At 48.8% G+C, this 19,366-nt stretch overlaps 1 protein-coding gene across 3 annotated transcripts in view; it reads right to left on the bottom strand.

The window, feature by feature from the left end:
• STK33 (serine/threonine kinase 33) overlaps window positions 1-19,366 on the bottom strand; it is a 788,409-nt gene that overhangs the window by 604,122 nt on the left and 164,921 nt on the right. For all 3 annotated transcript variants that reach the window (XM_069223669.1, XM_069223668.1, XM_069223670.1), the window contains one exon: window positions 8,831-8,947. In XM_069223669.1, the coding sequence (XP_069079770.1) occupies window positions 8,831-8,947 (117 nt within the window). The remainder of the gene's footprint in view (window positions 1-8,830; window positions 8,948-19,366) is intronic.

The raw sequence follows: 19,366 nt of genomic DNA, 5'->3' as shown, positions 1-19,366 counted from the left end.
TGAGTGGGACAAAATGCTTGTACTACCAGGCTCCCAGGAGTAGGATGTGAAGTCAGAAAGATAGGGTCTTCAGGAGATGGTTTGTACTAATGGGATATGGATCAGGGCACCCGAGGTGGAAGTTGTTGGTTTCTAGCATATCACCAATATGAGTTCTGTTATGGCCTCGTTAAAGAGAATGGTTTGATGATTAGAAGGTATTGTGAAGGGCTTCTGTCAGGGTGTCTGAGTTAACTTCTGTTGTTGGTAATTCTAGGTCTAGCATATCAGCTGCCTTTAGTATGTTGGAGTAATATGAGGTGAGGTCAGGAGGGGAAGACCAGTTGGAAATAGCTGCTCCCACTTCAAGGAAGATTTTAAGGCCTGTGACATCTTTTAACCCTTCAAAATCTGGATCCATTTGTTCCTGATGCTGTGTATTAGGATACTCCTGAGGATCAAAATCCCCAAAGAAGTGTCTACCTTCTTCCATCAGTCTGTGCATCTCTCTCTGTACCATAGGAAAGGTAAAGGTGTCTGACTAGAGACGTTCCAATGGAATGTCTTGCAGAATCGGTACATGTGGCACCCGAGATAATCTTGGTGGCAGTGGAGTTGTTTGCTGCACCAGTGGCATAGCCTGCAGCACCGGTGGGGAGGAGAGCAATGCTGGAGAGGATGTGCGGTCCTGCACTGAAGGCGAAGACATTGGAACAAAGAGTGGCGGCGGCATCATTTTCAGAATCAGCTGTGCTGGATTCGACCAAAACACCTGAAGTAATCACAGGAAGGGAGTGAAGGGCACAGATTGAAAAGGCATCAGTAAGCTATACAAGGAGTAGGCCATCTGTCTCATGGGCTCAGCTGATGGGACATATAGGTATTTATTAAAACTGATAATTAATTAATAATAAAATACCTAAACATCATATTTAAAAAGAGAGACCGATGTTGGGAATGCCGGATATGTCTTATTTGACTAAGACCTCGGAGTCGACGCCACAGCTCATACAGAGCTGGGTGCCAGTTCGAACTGAGGTGCAGGACCAGATGGGTTGGTCAGCATAAGGTGTGACGGAGTCGCCAGAGTGAGATCTTCTGCAGGTTTTTCTTGCTCCAATTTTTGAGGAAACGGTTAAGTTCTTGGTGGCAGTTACTTACTATGAGGTGTGATGTAATTAGGGTATTTTCTTTGTTTTGTGTTTTCTCTTCAATGATTTGGAAGATAGTAAGGATGGGGATTTGGATCTTGGATGAGGTTCTAGGCATCCCAATGTTCGCCCTCATTCTGGCCATGAATGTTGTTTGAGAGCCCTTGGATACATATGCTGACAGGAACTGCAGGTTTCAATGTTGTGGTCCCAAGGCACCATAGACAGATCGTGTGAGAGTCTGTGTTAGACATTTGATCGTTGCAGTCTTTGCACAGTGTTAGAGATTGGGTTTCTTGTTGGCAGAGGAATGCTTCCTGTCCAAGCAGAAACCACATTCCTAGTAAGGGTAAGTCACAAACACACCCTAAATTAACAAGGGCTCACCTCCTAGCAGCTTAGCACAGAGAAGTCAGGCTTAATTTAAGAGGCAATGTTGTAAGTATTTTTGCAACACTTCAAACAGTAAAACAGTGAAAACACCACACAAAAAGATACCACATCTAGTTAGCAAATTAGAGCTTAATTTATTGAACAGAACAAGTCCAAACTGACAAACATCCAATAAAGAGAAGTGCATATATTAACTTTCAAAGAACAAACTTAGTTGTAGTGCTTAGAAGTGTAAAGCACCAACCGGGGTTATCTGTCCGCTCTAGACCGGGTAAAATCTGAAAAGTGAGGCTAACCGCGATGGAGCACGGGTCAGATACAGGGACCAGCCTTGGCCTGCTGAAAACAGTACCTTGGTTCAGAGTTGTGTCGACGTCAGGAACCTGACTGGAGAAGCAGAGGAGGCAATGTGTAGGCATTGATCCCACAGATGTATGCAATGCATCAGCTCTGAGCCGGGCAAAGTCGGGGATGCATTGGGAATGGAGACAATGGGGGTTATTACAACTTTGGAGGAGGTGTTAATCCGTCCCAAAAGTGACAAGAAAGGGATGGATATACCACCAGCCGTATTACGAGTTCCATAGGATATAATGGACTCGTAATACGGCTGGTGGTATATCGGTCACTTTACCGTCACTTTTGGGACGGATTAACACCTCCTCCAAAGTTGTAATAACCCCCAATATATTGTGCAGTCAGCAATGCAGTGCTCCTTATCATCACAGTAGTGGTGATGCAGAGGCGTCAATGGCAATTTGGTGTCCTCGTTCCTCACAGCAGCAGCAATGCATCAACGGAGATTTACCAATTCTGATCAGCGCAACAGCATCATTGTGCATGTTCTGGCAGTTGCAGCACTATATACCCCCTTCCAATGGCCCAGGATTGGACTGGCACCACTTGGCAGGGTAAGATTTACAGCAAGTGAAGTCCAGGTGCTGATGAAGGATGAAGAGAAGTCTTTGATGTCCTTGAGTTCAGAAGAACAGCCAGCAATCCCTATGTGTCACTTTGGCTCTGGACTGGAGAGATTCAGGTCCAGTTCTCACTACCAGGCAAGGAGGGCAGCAGAATAAGAGTCCAGCAGAGTGGCAGTCCTTTAAGCAGTACAGCACTCCTTTTTGGCAGATTATCCACAGATCCAGAAACTACTAAACTGGTAATGTTTGAGGTCCAGTTCCTATAGCCAGCGGTGCCTTTGAAGTGGAGGAGCCCTTACTGAGAATCTTTTGAAGTATACATAGTCCCTACCCTTCCTGCCCTGGCCCTAGACTCACTACAAAGAGGAATGCAGCCTTTGTGTAGGAACAGGACACAGCCCATTCAGATGTGTCCGCCCCTCTCTCCCGTCCTGCCCAGGATGGCCCATCAAGCTGTGGATGGTCCATCATTCACATCTAAGCTCCCTTTGTGTGCGACTGTCTGGAAGGAATGCACAAAAGCCCAGCTGTCACCCACCCAGGCATGTATTCAGAGACAGATACGTAGATATTTCTACCTGCAGGTTACCCTACTTCTGAATAGATTCCCCAAGCAGGTCCAGTTCTGGAGGTGGGTGCTTGGGAGGCTGTACCAAAAAAAATCCTGTACAGTTAAAGTTAGAAAATGTCAACTTCCTAAAAGTGGCATTTTCAGAATTACAATTTAAAATCTGACTTCACCATAAGTTGTGATTTTAAAAGGTGATTCCAGAGACACCAAACTAAGGGGGCCCCATCGCTTCCCAATTGGAAATTAAATTGATAAAATGTATTAAGGTAATTGCAATGTTATTCTAATCTCAAATATTTCACTACTAGGACATGTAGCACGTTAGAGTACATGTCTTACTTTTTTATTACACTATCCCCTGCCCTTAGGCTGTCTAGGGCCTACCTTAGGGGTGACATATGTACTAAAAAGGAAGGTTTGGGTCTGGCAAGACAGTTAACCTGACAGTTTGCATGCCTGAGTCATGTTTGAAGACCTATTGAAGTCAGTGGCGCAATTAGTGCAGCAGGTCCACTGGAAGCATTTAATTTACAGACCATGTGCACTTTACTAGGTACCTATAAGTAAATTAAATATGGCAACTGTGGATAAGCCAGTCTTACCATGTTTTAAGCAGAGAGCAAATGCACTTTAGCACTGGTAGGCAGCGGAACAGTGCCCAGAGTCCTAAAGCCAACAAAAATGAATTCAGCAAAAAGTAGAGTAAAAAGGCAAAATGTTTGGCGATGACCCTGCAGGAAGGGCCAGGTCAACACACAGTTTTCTTTCCAGACCATTTAGGTGAAGGGGTGAAGGAATGCTAAGAAAAGCTGTTGTTATCTATTATAAGATGGATAAACCATTGAATAGCAACGCTAATGTTAGGAGATGTGAAAACCTTCAGCTCATATGGATGGTGCATAAAAAAGGAAGCAGACATCAGCATGGCAATGGGGGTGTTTTATGGCTCCAGTAGGGTCACGAGGAACAGCATACGGTGCCAAGGTGGATCCAGTGCCCGCTAATGGAGTGGGAGAACTATCAAAAAGTTTACAGATCTGGACTGATAGCTGGGGTATTAAAAAAGGCGAGGGATCTGCAGGTAGCAATATCCATTAGAATCAAGTTTTGCAAATGGGATGCTGGATACATGTTAGTAGCAGGAGAGGAGCAGTTCAGCTAAGAGATGGAAACAAGATTCAAAAGCATTTTGCTTTCTTGGGTATCGACTGAGAGACCGCACATATGCTTCTGTTGTGAGACATTGGGCTTAGAGGCTGCCTGTTGCTTGCCATTGGTTGGCTTCATTGTCACTCTCATGATGTTGTTTCTTATTCATTAAAAAAAATTAAAAAGCTTACCTGTGGGGGAGAGGCGTTCATCTCCCCGCCTCCCTCGTCCTCTTCCTGTTCCCAGGATCCCAGCCAATCATGATGCTGCTGTCACCAGCAACAGCAGCGTCTTGATTGGTCTGAGAAGCCTGCTTCATTGCTCAGACTGGGAATGGGAGCCTGGGCATGTTCTCTACTTGACTGTGCAATACAGCTGGGTAGAGAACATGCAAAGTGTGCATGTCTGTTTGGCCGGCCCAATACGTCCAGCCAGGCAGACACGCGCACTTTATAGTGCACATACCTCTCCTCTGGCCCCTTCCCTCCAGCCCAGCCCCTTCTCCCAGGAAAAAAATAAAATGATATTAACATAGCGATATTACCATTTTATTTTCTCTGCAATCCAGTGGGGTGACGCTCTTCCGCCTTAGCGGAACTCTTTTCCTGCCAATGTGCGTCTACCCTGCCCTCCTCCATGATGCCATCATGCACTTATTCCCATGTGTTGCTTTTTCAACCGTTTACTTCTCCCCTTTTACGTTATGCTACATCTCATCCATTTGCTTCCTCTCACATTCCTCTCTTTGGTTGCTTCCTCCACCAGTGCCTTCCATGTTCTTTACTACACCAGCACCCTCTATGTCAGTGGTTCTCAACCTGTGGTCCGGGGACCCCTGGGGGTCCACGAAGCCTTCTCAGGGGGTCCGCGAGAGCCTAGAAAATTAAAAAATATTACCAAATATTGACAAATTAGGTCCCCAGCTTCCAGTAATGACTCAGGCAGGGGTCCCCGGATTCCCATGATGATTCAGTGGGGGTCCCTGGGTTCCATTAATGTTAAAGTGGGGTCCACAGAAATCAAAAGGTTGGGAACCACTGCTCTATGTTCTTTCCCTCACCCACACCTGTATTGCTTCACCCCATCTGGCTTTCCCAGCCTTCCATGATTTTGAACTCTCATGCCCCTCTGTGTCATAGGCTTTTTATGTAGTCATACTGTACAATGCTGCAGATACTGTACAGCATGGCTAGAACCACTGGCATAGCCAAGAGGTCCCAAAGGAGAGACGTATTGCCGTTGCAAATACATGTTTGTCGTAGATAGTTGCCACAGTTGCCTATGAATAAGGGGTGGCCATCTTAGTACGGGTTTCTAAAACATAACAAAATACATGGGAGACGTATAGCATGAATGCCTGCCCACCCCCAGCAGCTTTCTTTGATGAACTTTCATAATGTTTTAACAAATGCATTTCAAAGATGGCCACTGTGGACACGTGCGTTTTCAGGCGCTATCTTTAAATGCGTTTTCATTTATTTTAGTACATTGCATTAAAAGACGGCCACCATAGAAGTGTGCATCTGCAGCGGCCATCTTTGTATGGAACTTGTTAAAAGAAATCAAAAACATTCCTAGATGCCTACCATGCATGCAGACACACCCACCCTGGAACGGTCAAAACAAAAAAAAGATTTTAAGATGGCTGCCTGGCAAAAGCGAGGTGAATGGAAAAGAAAAGTAAATCAAGTAAACACGAGGCTGAGAGGGCAAGAGAATACCAGGTGGGTGGTGAAGGGGGGCAAGAAAGGGATGACTGAGGAGGTGAAAACAGGGAGAAAGAGAGATAGGAAAAATAGTCCCTTCTGTGAAATGCAACTTAGGTCCAATGGTAGTGGTGGAAGGATACCTAATTTGATTCAAAGTTGCCAGACTCAAATGCTCCTCGGCAAGACAAAGATAGAGAGGCACGCACTAAAATCAGGATCAGATAAGTGAAATAGACAACAAAGCTATCCATTCATGAGCAAAGGGCTGATTTAAGTCCACTTATCTATTGAAAACAGTAGGACTGCCTACAAACGGGTAAGTCTGTGTTTAGATGAGACCTAGACCTACAAAGGAGAAAAGAGCTGAAGACGAGATCCAGTGTAGGGACAAGCCACTCAAAAAGGAAGCAGACACCTTTAGCGCTCGCCAACTCCTTCAATCTTCCATTACAAGTAGGTAATAAAGCAAACATGCTAGAAATCATGGGTTACTCTGCATGAGATGATGCCAGTGCAGTGCAAGTTTGTACCAATTAATCAATGCAAAAAATGTAACCGGATCGCCAAGGTCATAATAACCACCATAATATCTATTCTATTGTATACCTCTGAGTATCAAATTATTTCTATATTGCACAACCCCATGCCTAATAAATATGAACATACATATGATCAAAGTCACTGTGATTTATAAACCAATTTCCTGATTAGATATAAAAAAAATCCTGACCATTAATTGAATATTCCCACTAAGACACAGAATGTCTAGAAAAGGAAAACAACCCAAAATACACCTATTAACTATGCCTCTGTGAAATATCTATAAACCTGTACTCTCTTTATTCATATACTTGCCTAAAAACCCCAAAAATAAACCTCATAAAAAAACGTGTAATTCTTCCCCCATATTCAAACCATTTAAAGAAAATAATTGAATTGCCAAAATTCACTATTAGGAAATTGCAAACCTAAAGATACGTACATCTGGCTAATAGTCCTTTAAGAAATAGTAAAGCAAGATGGAAGACATCTAATTCCATCACCCTTGTGTGTGTTTTGTTATTTTGATATGCCTCAGATTAAGGGCCCGATTTAGAACTCGACAGATGGGTTACTCTGTCCCAACGGTCCCAGGCCCTATGTCTTTCAGAATAAGGTGAAATTTGGAAATGCAGAGTTTCAGTAGTGATTGACGATTGTGATTTCTGACAGTCAGGGCCTCATTATGAGCCGCCAAACTCTTTGGGCTGGAAGACCGCCACTCCGGTTTTCTGCCCGCTGGACCTATTATGAGTTTCCCGCTAGGCAAGCGGGAAACTCTCCGCAACATTGACGAGCAGGTGGCAATGATGCGGTGGGTCAGGTGCGACAGCACCAGTTGCTTTTTTCACTGCCTGTAATTCAGGCATTTAAAAACTGTGACGGGCTGTCCATAGGGGCCCCTGCACTGCTCATGCCAAGTGCATGGGCAGTGCAGGGGCCCCCATAGGGCCCCCGGCACCCCGTCTCCACCAGCTTTTGCATGGAACCACCATGCAAAATCCGGCAGTCACGAAGGTCGTAATCCCCAGGGCACCGTTGCTAGTAGTGTTGCCCTGGCGGATTAAGACCACCAACACCGCCAGGCCATCGTCCGGTCTAAAAGGGAAGGGCCTGCGGTCCAACCATGGCGCTTTTGCCACGGTTGTAATGTGGAGATCGGACCACCACTTTGGCCGTGGTCCGACCGCCACACTCGTAATGAGGGCCTCAGTTCTTGCTCATTACAGTCCACAGTGATCCACCTGATATGTTTCTGTCCCACACATACACTCATGTTAGTGCTCATGTAGCGATGTTCCGTTTGCATCTATAATATAGAATAGGTAGAGGTCGAGCATGTACTAGTGGTCCCAACAGACCCTAAGCAACTTATTAATGTTTGAGTCAGATGCTCTCCTTTTTCCAGTGAAAAATAGATTAAACTATCCGAGCCTCACAGCCAGCCCTGGAAGAAGAATGAATGAGATTAAGATTCCTTAATACAACAGAATGAATAAGGTTAAAATTCCTTAATACAACAAAAACCATGTCATAAACAGCTGTTTTTCTGGAGCCTCGGACGTATTACTTAGAAGAAGAAGAAATGCAATGACCTCATAGAAACAACATCTAAGAAACAGCTGTCTTTCCTGGAACCTGGTATCATTCTATATGAGACCCCATCATTTCCCAATGGCTGTACCCAAACAAATGCAAAGGGCAGTGTAGTCCAATGTAGAGCCTGATTTACAGGGGATTAGAAGGGTACATTCGGTTTTTTATCACCCATTCACTGGGTACCACTGCATCTTTAAACTACCTGTGATGCTTAAACCCGTGGGTACATGATCCCTCCAATACCAAACCACAGGACATACAAAACAAAGCAGTGAGGAGAAGGAACTTGATGACACCAACAATGTTGGTGGAAAGTCCATCGCCATACTACTAGTCCTGTGACCTCCTGTTCATACTACAATTGTACTTACTCACACAATGTACGGAAATACCAACTGATGGCAAAATCCCCAAGTGCGTGGGTAATACTACTATGATGCCCTATAGCAAAGACATCTTGCCACTAACAACAATATGCATGGTGTTGGCCAGTGCTCTTATCACCCCTAGGAATTGGAGGAAGTTTAGAGGATTGTTAGTGAAAGGATACGTTTTCCTGAGCCCTGCTAAAACGTGTTGCTTTAATGGATTTTACAGTTTCATTTCCATTTAGGGAATGAATATTGGTGAAGTCTGGTTTTGTCTAGTCAAAAAAAATAAAAAGGGTATTGGCAGCCTGTTATTTCCCTAAAAGATTCAAATATAAATCCAAGACACTGCAAAGTAAAGTAAGATGAATATCACAGAAAAGAAGGACACACAAAATAAATAACAATGATTATGTTGAGAAATGCATGGAATGACATGAATGACCACCTGGATTGCAGCTTCATCATCCATTCGCGTATGTGGGACTTTTATCTCTGCACTACTGCTTCGAGTCCGTTGTGAGGGTGGTATCATTCTACAACCATCTATTCCTTCTGATGACATCTAGTTAAAGAAAACAAGGAAATTAGAACAAATAGTTTCAATAAGAGAGCAGATCGTTTCACAGAAAGTGCAGTACATCTGTTAGTATTATGTCAATATTAAGGCAGAATAAAAAATATACTTTAGTAAAGCCCTTTTCCCCATTCCCTCTATGATTATTATAATATATAAGACCTAGCAGAGGGACCATGTGGAACGTGAAAGTGGCCTGCCGGGTCTGAACAAGTAACTTAATAAGTAACAATACATTCCACTAGGTTGTACTCTCGCTGCGTTTAAAAAAAATCAGTACAGTGCTTCTTCTAGCAGGTCCTTGAAATCTCTGAATATGTTTCACAAAAGAAACAAAGGAACATGCAGCGCATACTTATTCAAGCAACAGCCGCTTGCATTTACTGTGTTTCTCCTGTGTCTAAGCTGCCTATTTGCATAGTGATACGCAATAAGGGCAAAATCGTGAAATATTGTACACGAAAGACTTCAAATGTGATGTTTTTCAGTTTTCTTAGTGATTTTGATATGGAATTTTATATTTGGGATTTTGGACATGGCCTTTTTGCTGCAGTCATAACTGTAATCAATTAGTGAACTGTGAGAAATCGCACTTATAGAATGTACGACTTCCATATTGCATTCAGAGGTAACATCCATTAATTTCTTCTCTTCCTCTATTGGATTCATACAGGCTTTCTAATACATTCGGAGTGCTCAGAAGTGCTGACAATATAACCCATTTTTGCTATGTTGGCTTTGATCAAATGATTATTACAATAGGGTCGGCACGTCCAGCTGAAATACATTTCTTTCAAGCCGTGGCCATAGACTGTTTTTTTATGAAAGCTGGAGGAAGTCATTGGCCCCAAGTAACACCAAACAAAATGAACATGTCTAGATCTATACAATGTATAAGTTACAGTATGTTTAACCTATGATTGAGTGATAGAAGGGAGTGATTGTGGCGGAATCTGGAGTCAGTGATATTTGTACACACAGTTCACATCTCCATCTGTTCTCAGCGAGAGAAACCATTTAACAAATGTTCGCCTTTATATACCTTGAAAGTGGTAGTCTTACATAAAGTAAGAAATAGGATGCCCCTCTCAAAAGCCAGAAATAGCCCCGAAAAAAGAAGTCCATTGAGAGCGGTGATACAGCAAATCATTTCTACCAAAATTAACACAATGAAATGCATAAAAACATGCACTCTGTTAATTTGATGATATACAACTAACACATACCTCACACTTAATTCAGGGAAAGCATGTGGTTAGATAGTTGTTAAGTAAACGTTCAAATACATAACTAACTTTTCTAGGTTCCTGCCGTTGCGCAGCTGGCACTGTACTCTTGGCGTCTCTGACTCTATTTCCCTTTCAAAGCAGGAGTCCTGTACAAGTAAACAATGCTTCTCTTACTATTTTAAAAGTTAGAAATGTGTTGGCTTTTCTGTTTTATACCCATTCCTTTATTCAAGGTTATCCGTAGCACTGGCAACACGAAGAAATGTTTTTACCTAGTAACTGAATGTTAAATTCGCTCTGTAAAGGAAATATAAATAATTTCCTGAAAGCAAAGAGAATAAGTGTTGATTCAAGCTAATAAAATAGTCGAGAATCAAAACATGCACCCGAAATCGAATAAAAGAAAGAAAAAAAAAGTGTCTGTCTTTGGGCTCTAACTAGGACATATGCTGAGGGAATGAGCATTGCATTTTATTAACCCCTACGGTGCCCAGGGCGTAATGGTTATGTCCTCAGCTGCAGCGCTGCTGTGCCAAGGTCGCAACCATTACGTCCTGGGACTGACCCACGCGGAAAGCTCTGGTGCTCCCCGTGGGCCACCCACCCGCAGGCTCCCACCGGGGATGGCAACGGAATACCTTCCGCCGCTACCCCTGACCCCCCTCCTTGGCAATCTGATGACATCGACGCATCCACGTCATCAGAGCAGGGAATAATATGTGGTGTGTTTTACGTGGCTCCCACAAGATTTGCTTAACCTAAAAGCACTTGTAAAAGTTTATTTATCAATGATATTTAGGGATTCTATTTCATAAAGTCATTGGTGAATAAAGTTTTGTTTTTTTAACCATTTACTTACCCTTATGCCAAATCCAACCAGTATGCCTGAGATGGACTAGTGGGTGGGTGTGCAATAATGTTTTGGTGTTTATCTTTGCTTTTTACAGTCCATGCATACTCTCTCCATAGCAAACACTTTGCCGTCACATCTTTTTGGAAACTAATCAGGAAGGGAATAATATGTAGTGTGTTTTGTGTGGATCCCACAAGGTTTACTTACCTAGAAGCACTCGTAAATGGTTGATTTACATTTGCAAATTGGCAGACTGGAGTGGGGCTTCCACCCACGGGCAGCCGGACCTCTCAACCAGTGCCCGATCATAGCTTCCCCACCCAGCCAGACCCAGTCATAGCTTCCAGACCCAGCCAGGGCAGATCCAGCCAGAGGCACTGAAGACTCAGAACTGACACTAGGAAGGAGTTTGTGTACATTTTGGACTACTTGAAGTGTGTGGGAAATCTTACCATACTCAGAGCTCCATAACCCTGTGTAGAAGGAGTGACTTTGCCCACTTGAACCAGAAAAACTCAAAGTGACGAAAATAACACTAAACCAGGTGCCGGGAGGCTGGAGAGACACTGAAGGCTCAGAACTGACATTGGGAAGGGGTTGGTATACCTTTTCTGGACCATGTGGCGTGTTTCTTTTGTTCACTTTCATCCAAAGGAAAACCCTGGAATCTTACCCGACTTGAAGCCCCACAGCCCTGGTTAGAATGAGTGACTTTGCCCCCTTGAACCAGAAAAACTCAAAATGATGAAACATATCACTAAAACAGGTGCTGGGAGGCAGGAGAGGCACTGACTGCCCAGAACTGACACTGGGAAGAAGTTTGCATACCTTTTGGACCACAAGGTGTGTTTTTTGTTCACTTCCATCTAAGGGAAACATCTAAAATCTTACCCGACTTGGAGCTCCATAGCCCTGAGTAGAAGGGGTGACTTTGCGTCCCCTTGAACCAGAAAAACTAAAAATGACGAAAATATCATTAAACCAGGTTCTAGGAGGCTGGAGAGGCACTGAAGGCTCAGAACTGACTTTGGGAAGGGGTTTATATACCTTTTCTGGACCATGTGGTGTGTTTGTTTTGTTCACTTTCATCAAAGAGAAAAACCTGGAATCTTACTCGACTTGGAGCTTTATAGCCCGGGGTAGAAGAAGTGACTTTGCCCCTTTGAACCAGAAAAACTCAAAATGACCAAAATATCGCTAAAACAGGTGCTGGGAGCCTAGAAAGGGGCCAGAGGCACTGAAGGCTCAGAACTGACATTGGGAAGGAGTTTGTATACCTTTTGGAGCATGTGGAATGTTTTTTTTTTTGTTCACTTCCATCTGAGGGAAAAAACCTGAAATCTTACCCAACTTGGAGCTCTATAGCCCTGGGTAGAAGAAGTGACTTTGCCCCCTTGATCAAGAAAAACTAAAAAGGACGAAAATATCACTAAAACTGGTGCTGGGAGGCTGGAAAGGCACTGAAGGCTCAGAACGGATATTGGGAAGGAATTTGCATACCATTTGGACCATGTGGTGTGTTTTTTAGTTCACTTCCATCTAAGGGAAAACCCTGAAATCTTATCCGACTTGGAGCTCCATAGTCCAGGGTAGAAGGAGTGACTTTGCCCCCTTGAACCAGAAAAACTCAAAATGACGAAAATATCACTAAACCAGGTGCTGGGAGGCTGGAGTGGCATTGAAGGCTCAGAACTGACATTGGGAAGGGGTTTGTATACCTTTTCTGGACCATGTGGCATGTTTTTTTGTTCACTGTCATCCAAGGGAAAAACCTTGAATCTTACCCGGCTTGAAGCCCCATAGCCCTCGTTAGAAGGAGTGAATTTGCTCCCTTGAACCCTGAAAAACTCAAAATGATGAAAAATATCACTAAAACAGGTGCTGGAAATGGGCCAGAGGCCTTCATGCAGGGCTAGACACTGCTCTAAGCCCAAACCGGGTGGGGGAGCACAAGAGTCCTCTACAGTCTGCAGCCATCTTGCCCTGTTTAGTGACTGCCTGCATGGGCTCAGAGTGCTGCCTTTGGGCGAGTGCCTCCACCTTCCTGGAGCCCGGGCACTGGGAAACCAGGAGGCTTGAGCCCAGACTGCCTGCACCCTCTCCCCACTGGCCTGTCCATTTTCCTCGAATATTACAGAACCCTGGGTGGAGACAAAAGTCTGAGTTAGCTGCGAGGCCTGCCCCGCCGGCCGTCTGGTCAGCTAGCCCAGCGACCAGATGGCCCAGGACGACTTGTGACCAGATGGCTTGGGATGACCCAGCGGCCAGAATGACCCAGGCACCATGGCAGTCACCACTGCAAAGACAAGGGCGGCCGTGCACTCTGAAAGGCTCCTTCCCAGGGCAGCTTGCCTCCCGGTGACTTGTGCGGACCAGGGATTCCCATCCTGACCATCTGGTCGCCCTGCTGGCTTGCAAGGGATTGTGGCCCCCATTCCTGCACCCGGTGGCACACAGCAGGAAGGGGAGGCCCCAGTGCCAGGTGGCACGTGGAGGTGGCAGCCTCCCACCGGCCTGCAGCCCCCTCCCTGCCCACCAGCCTGGTGGCAGAGGGACCACCACCTCCCTAGGTGTGGTGGTGGGGGGACACAGGCACCCAGACACGGAGACAAAAGCATGGCTCAGGGTTACTTTCAATAGATCGCAGCAAGGTAGCTGCTCTGCTACTTAGGAAACCCTGAACCGGAATCAGGTCAAGGTCCTTTACAAATGATTTAGTGCGGGGTGCCCAACGAACATGCTGTACAGTAAAGGCGATGGAGGCAGCCCCACATCTGCTCACATTCAGCAGGTTGCCATGCCTGACCTGAGGTCATAGTCAGATGCCAAACCAGTTAGGGAAACCAGGACCACCATCCCATGGGCTGAAGGGAACAGGGGGACATGGCAGCACACCCTTTTTCCTGGATTGAAGCCAGAGGCCAGCAGTTGGCCCAGCCCACCCAGGGAACCAGACACAGAGGTGTGCACCCAAGGCTGTTTGCATAGGCAGCCGTGGAGCACCACGGACAACCACATGCAGCCAGTCACCCCAGGACGTACCCAGGGCAGACCGGTCCCCTGCCCACACTCTGACAAGGAGGGGTGGCAAGGCTAGGCGCACCGGCAGCATACCTCCATGACAGGACCAAGGGTGGGATCCTGCTGCAGTCAATCAGGGGGGTCTGACCTTGGAGGGGGGACAAAGTGAGCAGAGCTACGCTGCAACAGCCCTAGCCGTGCCTTGGGAAAGCCACAACAATCCAGAAACCCTCAGACAGGCATAGCCCCGGGAATAATCTGGGGCCGCAGGGTGCGTTCGAAGTGTCTATGATCAGTGTCCTGCGTGTGCTGCAGAGGGGCGGAGGAAGGCAGCACCACCCATTCGCCAACCACACAAGACGGCCGGGCACCCCGTCAGGCTTCCCCTCTGGGAGTCAATCTCCACAATTCAAAGAACATCACCAGGCGCTCTGCCTGTGAGCCTCCCTACGGGAAGGGTGAGGCTCCCAGAGCAGCACAGGGGCCAGGCAGCCCCACCACCAGCGGCCCCTCCCAAAGGACTAGGAGGGATCACACGAGTCTTCAAACCCTTACCCCAGCCACACGGGACCAGGGCAAGCCAGGTACCTAGCAACAAGGGACGGTCACTCCATCTGCACACCAGCTATCCGCCACCAGATCTCGACCCCTGCGTGTCGAGAGTCACCGGCTTAAGGCGGCAGCCCCGAGCCGTGCCAGTGGGCTGGGGGATAGCCCACCCCCACTGCCCTGGTCAGAGGTGCCAGAAGGGAAGAGCCCCCTCCAGCACACCCTCACTGAAGGGAGATAGGGTTCCCTCACAGCTCCAGCTCCTCCTCATCCACGCCACCCTGTACCAGAGAAGGGCTACTCTTCAGTCACCCAAAGCTCGGCAGGCCAGGAATGAGGCGTGAGAGAGTCCAGACTGCAGGGCTTTCAGGGGGATGGTCCCAGCCCGGGGAGGCACTTCAATTTGTTTTCCCTCCCCGGGTCATGCTGGGTGAGCGTGGGTTCCATCTCAGGAAGGGCTTTCTGTCTTCCCACTCCCGGTATAAGAGTGTCAAGTCCTCCCAGGCAGAGGAGCCTACCCCACGCCTCTTCCAAGCACCCCAGTGGCCACAAACCGCTCTGTTAGCCAGGAAGCAGGAGGGCAGGGCCAGGCCCTCTGCCTAAGGGTGTTCCATTCTTGGAGGGGGCCAAGGGCTTCAGGCTGGCGCCGTCCATCTCTTGGGCCACTCCGCCGTTAATGATCCTTCCGCGGGTTCACCTACAGAAACCTTGTTACAACTTTTACTTCCTCTAGATAGTCAAGTTAGATCATCTTCTCGGTGCTCTACCAGGGCCGTTGCCAACACCAGCAGGGCCAATCCAAGGACCTCACTAAACCATGCAATCGGTAGTAGCGACGGGTAGTGTGTGCAAAGGGCAGGGACTTGATCAATGCAAACTTATGACCCGCACTTACTGGGAATTCCTCGTTCATGGCAAATAACTGCAATCCCCAATCCCTATCACGAACTGGGTTCAGTGGGTTACCTGCATCTGTCAGCGAAGGGTAGACACATGCTGATCCATTCAATATAGCACACGTGCAGCCCCGGACATCCAAGGGCATCACAAACCTGTTACTGCTCGATCTTGTGTGGCTGAACACCACTTGTCCTTCTATGAAGTTGGACGCCGACTGCTGGGGGTCGCATAACTAGTTAGCATGGAGGAGTCACACTCATTATCAGAATTATCCAGTCAAATCGCTCCACAAACTAAGAACGGCCATGCACCACCAACCACAGATTCAAGAAAGAGCTAACAATCTGTCAATGCTTTCTGTGCCCGGACCAGGTGAGGTTTCCCATGTTGAGTCAAATTAAGCCACATTCTGGTAATGCCCTTCCGTCAATTCCTTTAAGTTTCAGCTTTGCAACCATACTTTCCCCCCACTCCTCCCCCGAACCCAAAGACCTTGGTTTCCCAGAAGCTACTTGGTGGGTCAAGTGACGTGGGCCAAGAATTTCACCTCTGGAGGCACAATACGAATGCCCCCAGCTGTTCCTCCGTGGTCCCAAGCCCGTAAACCAACAAAACAGAACCGGAGTCCTATTCCATTATTCCTAGCTGAAGTATTCAGGCGACCGGCCTGCTTTGAAAACACTAACTTTTTTAAAAGTAAAGGCTTCGGACCCCCAGGACACTCAGTCAAGAGTATCAAGGGGGCACCGAGAGGCAGGGGCTGGGACAGGCGGTAGCTCACCTCACTGCAGACCGCCAGCTAGATCCCAAGATCCAACTACGAGGTCAGTGTTCATCGCATGTATTAGCTCTAGGATTACCACAGTTATCCAAGTAAAAGGTGGAGCGATCAAAGAAACCATAACTGATTTAATGAGCTATTCGCAGTTTCACTGTACCAGCCGTGTGTACTTACACGAACATGGCTCAATCTTTGAGATGAGCATATGCCACATGCAGGATCAACCAGGTAGCCGCACCTGCTGGATGGGGGGGGAGCCGCATGCCTGTCTTGGACCAATCATCACCCCACAGGGGGAAGCCTGCTGCGGAGAAGCCCCTGCCTGGGGCTTGCTAGGAAGGACAGGGCAGTCACACAGGTACTGGCGGACACCAGCCATCTCCTCAGGAAAGAGACAGCCAGGCCAAGACACAGCCTGATCATGAGACAGGGGTGCCTGCAGGTTTGGGCCAGCAGAGAAACTCCATGGAATGGTCATTCCGAGTTGCTACGGAAATATGCTGGGTGGTGGAGGATGATGATAGCACACTTGCAGGACCTGGCATCGTCCACCCCCTTCCACTCTGGTCAGACCGCTGGAGGGGCACAAGCTGCTAGGATGCTTGGTTTTCGCTCTGCCGGGTAAGGAAAGGGCCTCTGTTAACAGCAGGCCCTCGAGTCAGATGGTCCCTGGTGGGGTGGAAGCTCTTTGCTTGAAACAACAGCTGAGGCTGGCCAAGCAGACCATCCCCAAACAGACCAAATGTGCCCAATCGATCAGAGTACAATGCTGGCTGAATCCTGTTCCCAAGTGGGTAGGGATGGGGGCCACATTGCATGGGGTGTCAGTTTGTGCTCTGGGAAGCCAGGCTCGGAGGAGAGACTCATCAGACAGGGCTGCAAGGTGGCTGCACACCCAGGCCCCTGGCGGGCTGGGGCCCTGTCAGCGCCCAGTTGAGGACCACAAGGGGGTCTGGCATACCGTGTCCCTAGTAATCCAGAGGAAGGCTGCCCCCCTTTCTTGTACTCTGTGCGCACCAAGGGATGGAGGGGACCACCAGCGAGAAAGCACCCGATCTCCTGGAGCCCTGGCTGGGCTTGAGGAAGCATATGAGCCCTCATTGGGACTTCCGGGGCACCCTGGCCATCTGGACGTGCCACAGAAACGCATGGAGTGAGACCAGATGACCTGAATTGTCAGAGCAGCCATGAAGTCGTAAGGCTCCCCAGGAGCCCAGGCCTCGGGGGCCGGAAGACAAAGACCGGGACGGGGGCTCTCACCCCGGGGCACTCCGGCCAACGGGAGGTGCCATAGGAATGCATGAAGCATGACCAGATGGCCAGGCTTAGAGAACGGCCATCTGGTCACACTGTGCCTTAACATAAGGAGCCTGTGCTCTCCCCTACAGGGGACGGAGACTCTATGGCCTGGGTTCCCAGAGCCCCCGCTGGCCCTCAGGCATGGCGCTCCACAGTGGGCCTCGACGGAAGTCCGACCCAGGGTCCAAGGCCTCTTTACATGCTGGCGAAGCCCTCCCAAAGCTTGCGGGACCCCATCCCGGTCACTTTCCCACCTGGCGGGCCGGAGGACGAAGCCCAGGATGGGGCTCCCACCCTGGGGCCCCTGAACCTGAACTGGCAGGGAAAGCCTCCCCCCAGCACAGTGGACTCCCAGTCTCTTCATGGTGTGGCTGGTTGGAGGAAAGGAGTGCCCACCCCAGGGCCTGGTAGGGCCTGGTCAGGGCTCATTAACTCAGCCATGCAGGTGAGGCCTCCCTGGGCCCTACGGGACCTAGTCCCCGGCGCCTTGCCACACAGTGGGCTGGAGGACGAAGCCCAGAATAGGGTTTCCCACCCCGACCCCTGGCCAGGATGTGGCCCCTGAGCATGACCTGGCAGGGTAAGCCTTCCCAGTTCAGCCTGGCAATCTGGACGCACCATAGGAATGCACAGAGCACAATCAGATGCCCTGGGGTCTCAGAGTTGCCAGATGGCTGGGCTCAGAGGACAGTCACCTGCTTCCATTTTGCCTTAAAATAAGGAGACTGCAATCGCCCCTGCAGGGGACTCTGCAGCTTGGGTTCTCAAAGCCCCAGCTGGGTCTCAGGCATGGGGCTCCAAGTAGGCCAAACCGACCTCCAACCCAAGGCCCTGAGGCCTCTTTACACACCAGAAAACCCCTCCCAGGGCCTTCGGGACCCCGTCTCAGGCTATTTGCCACCCAGCAGGGCAGAGGACACAGCCCAGGCAAGGGGTTGCCACCCTGGGTCCTGCCACTGGCCTAGTGCCCAGGGCCCGGCCGGGGCCCCTGAACCTCAAACCAGTGGGGGAAGCCTCCCTTGGCCCAGTGTACACCAAGGCCCACCAGGGTACGGCAGGCTGGAGGAAGGGAGCACCCACCCTAGGCTCTGGGACGTCAGTTTGCTCCTTCAAAAGCCAAGTTTGGTGTAGAGACCCATCGGACAGGGCTGCTAGGCGGCCGCACACCCGGTCCCCCAGGGTGGGTCGGCCCAGGCCCTTGCGGTGCCCAGTTCCGGAACCACTGGACACTAAGGGGGTCCAAAATAGCCTGTCCCTAGTAATCCAGAGGAAGGCTACCCTCCCTTTCTTGTACTCTGTGCACACCAAGTGACAGAGGGGACCGTCGGGAGAACGCACCTGACGTCATGGAGCCCTGGTTGGGTTAGAGGAAACAAATGAGCCCTCATCGGGACATTTGGGGCAGTCTGGCCATGTGGATGTGCCATAGGAACGTACAGAGTGCAACCAGAAGACCTGAGTTGTTGGAGTGACCAGATGGCCAGGCCACAAAGGCATGAAGACTACCCAGGAGCCCTGGCCTCGGGGGGCCAGAGGACAAAGACCAGGAAGGGGGCTCCTGTCCCGGGGCCCCTGAACTGGAATGGGAAGGGGAAGCCTCCTTGGGCCCGGTGGACTCCCAGGCCCTGTCCCCTCGGGGTATGGCAGGCTGGAGGAAGGGAGTGCAGGGGCTCTCGCAACAATGCCACGCAGGGGAGGCCTCCCAGGACCGCGTCTCAGGTGCCTTGCCACATGGAGGGCCGGAGGACAAAGCCCAGGCAAGGGGTTCCCACCCT

The sequence above is a fragment of the Pleurodeles waltl genome, chromosome 3_1 (genome assembly GCF_031143425.1).
Source record: "Pleurodeles waltl isolate 20211129_DDA chromosome 3_1, aPleWal1.hap1.20221129, whole genome shotgun sequence".
In the NCBI taxonomy this organism is placed as follows: domain Eukaryota; kingdom Metazoa; phylum Chordata; class Amphibia; order Caudata; family Salamandridae; genus Pleurodeles; species Pleurodeles waltl.
The sequence above is the reverse complement of the archived record's forward strand: the minus strand, read 5'-3'. Positions and strand labels throughout refer to the sequence as shown.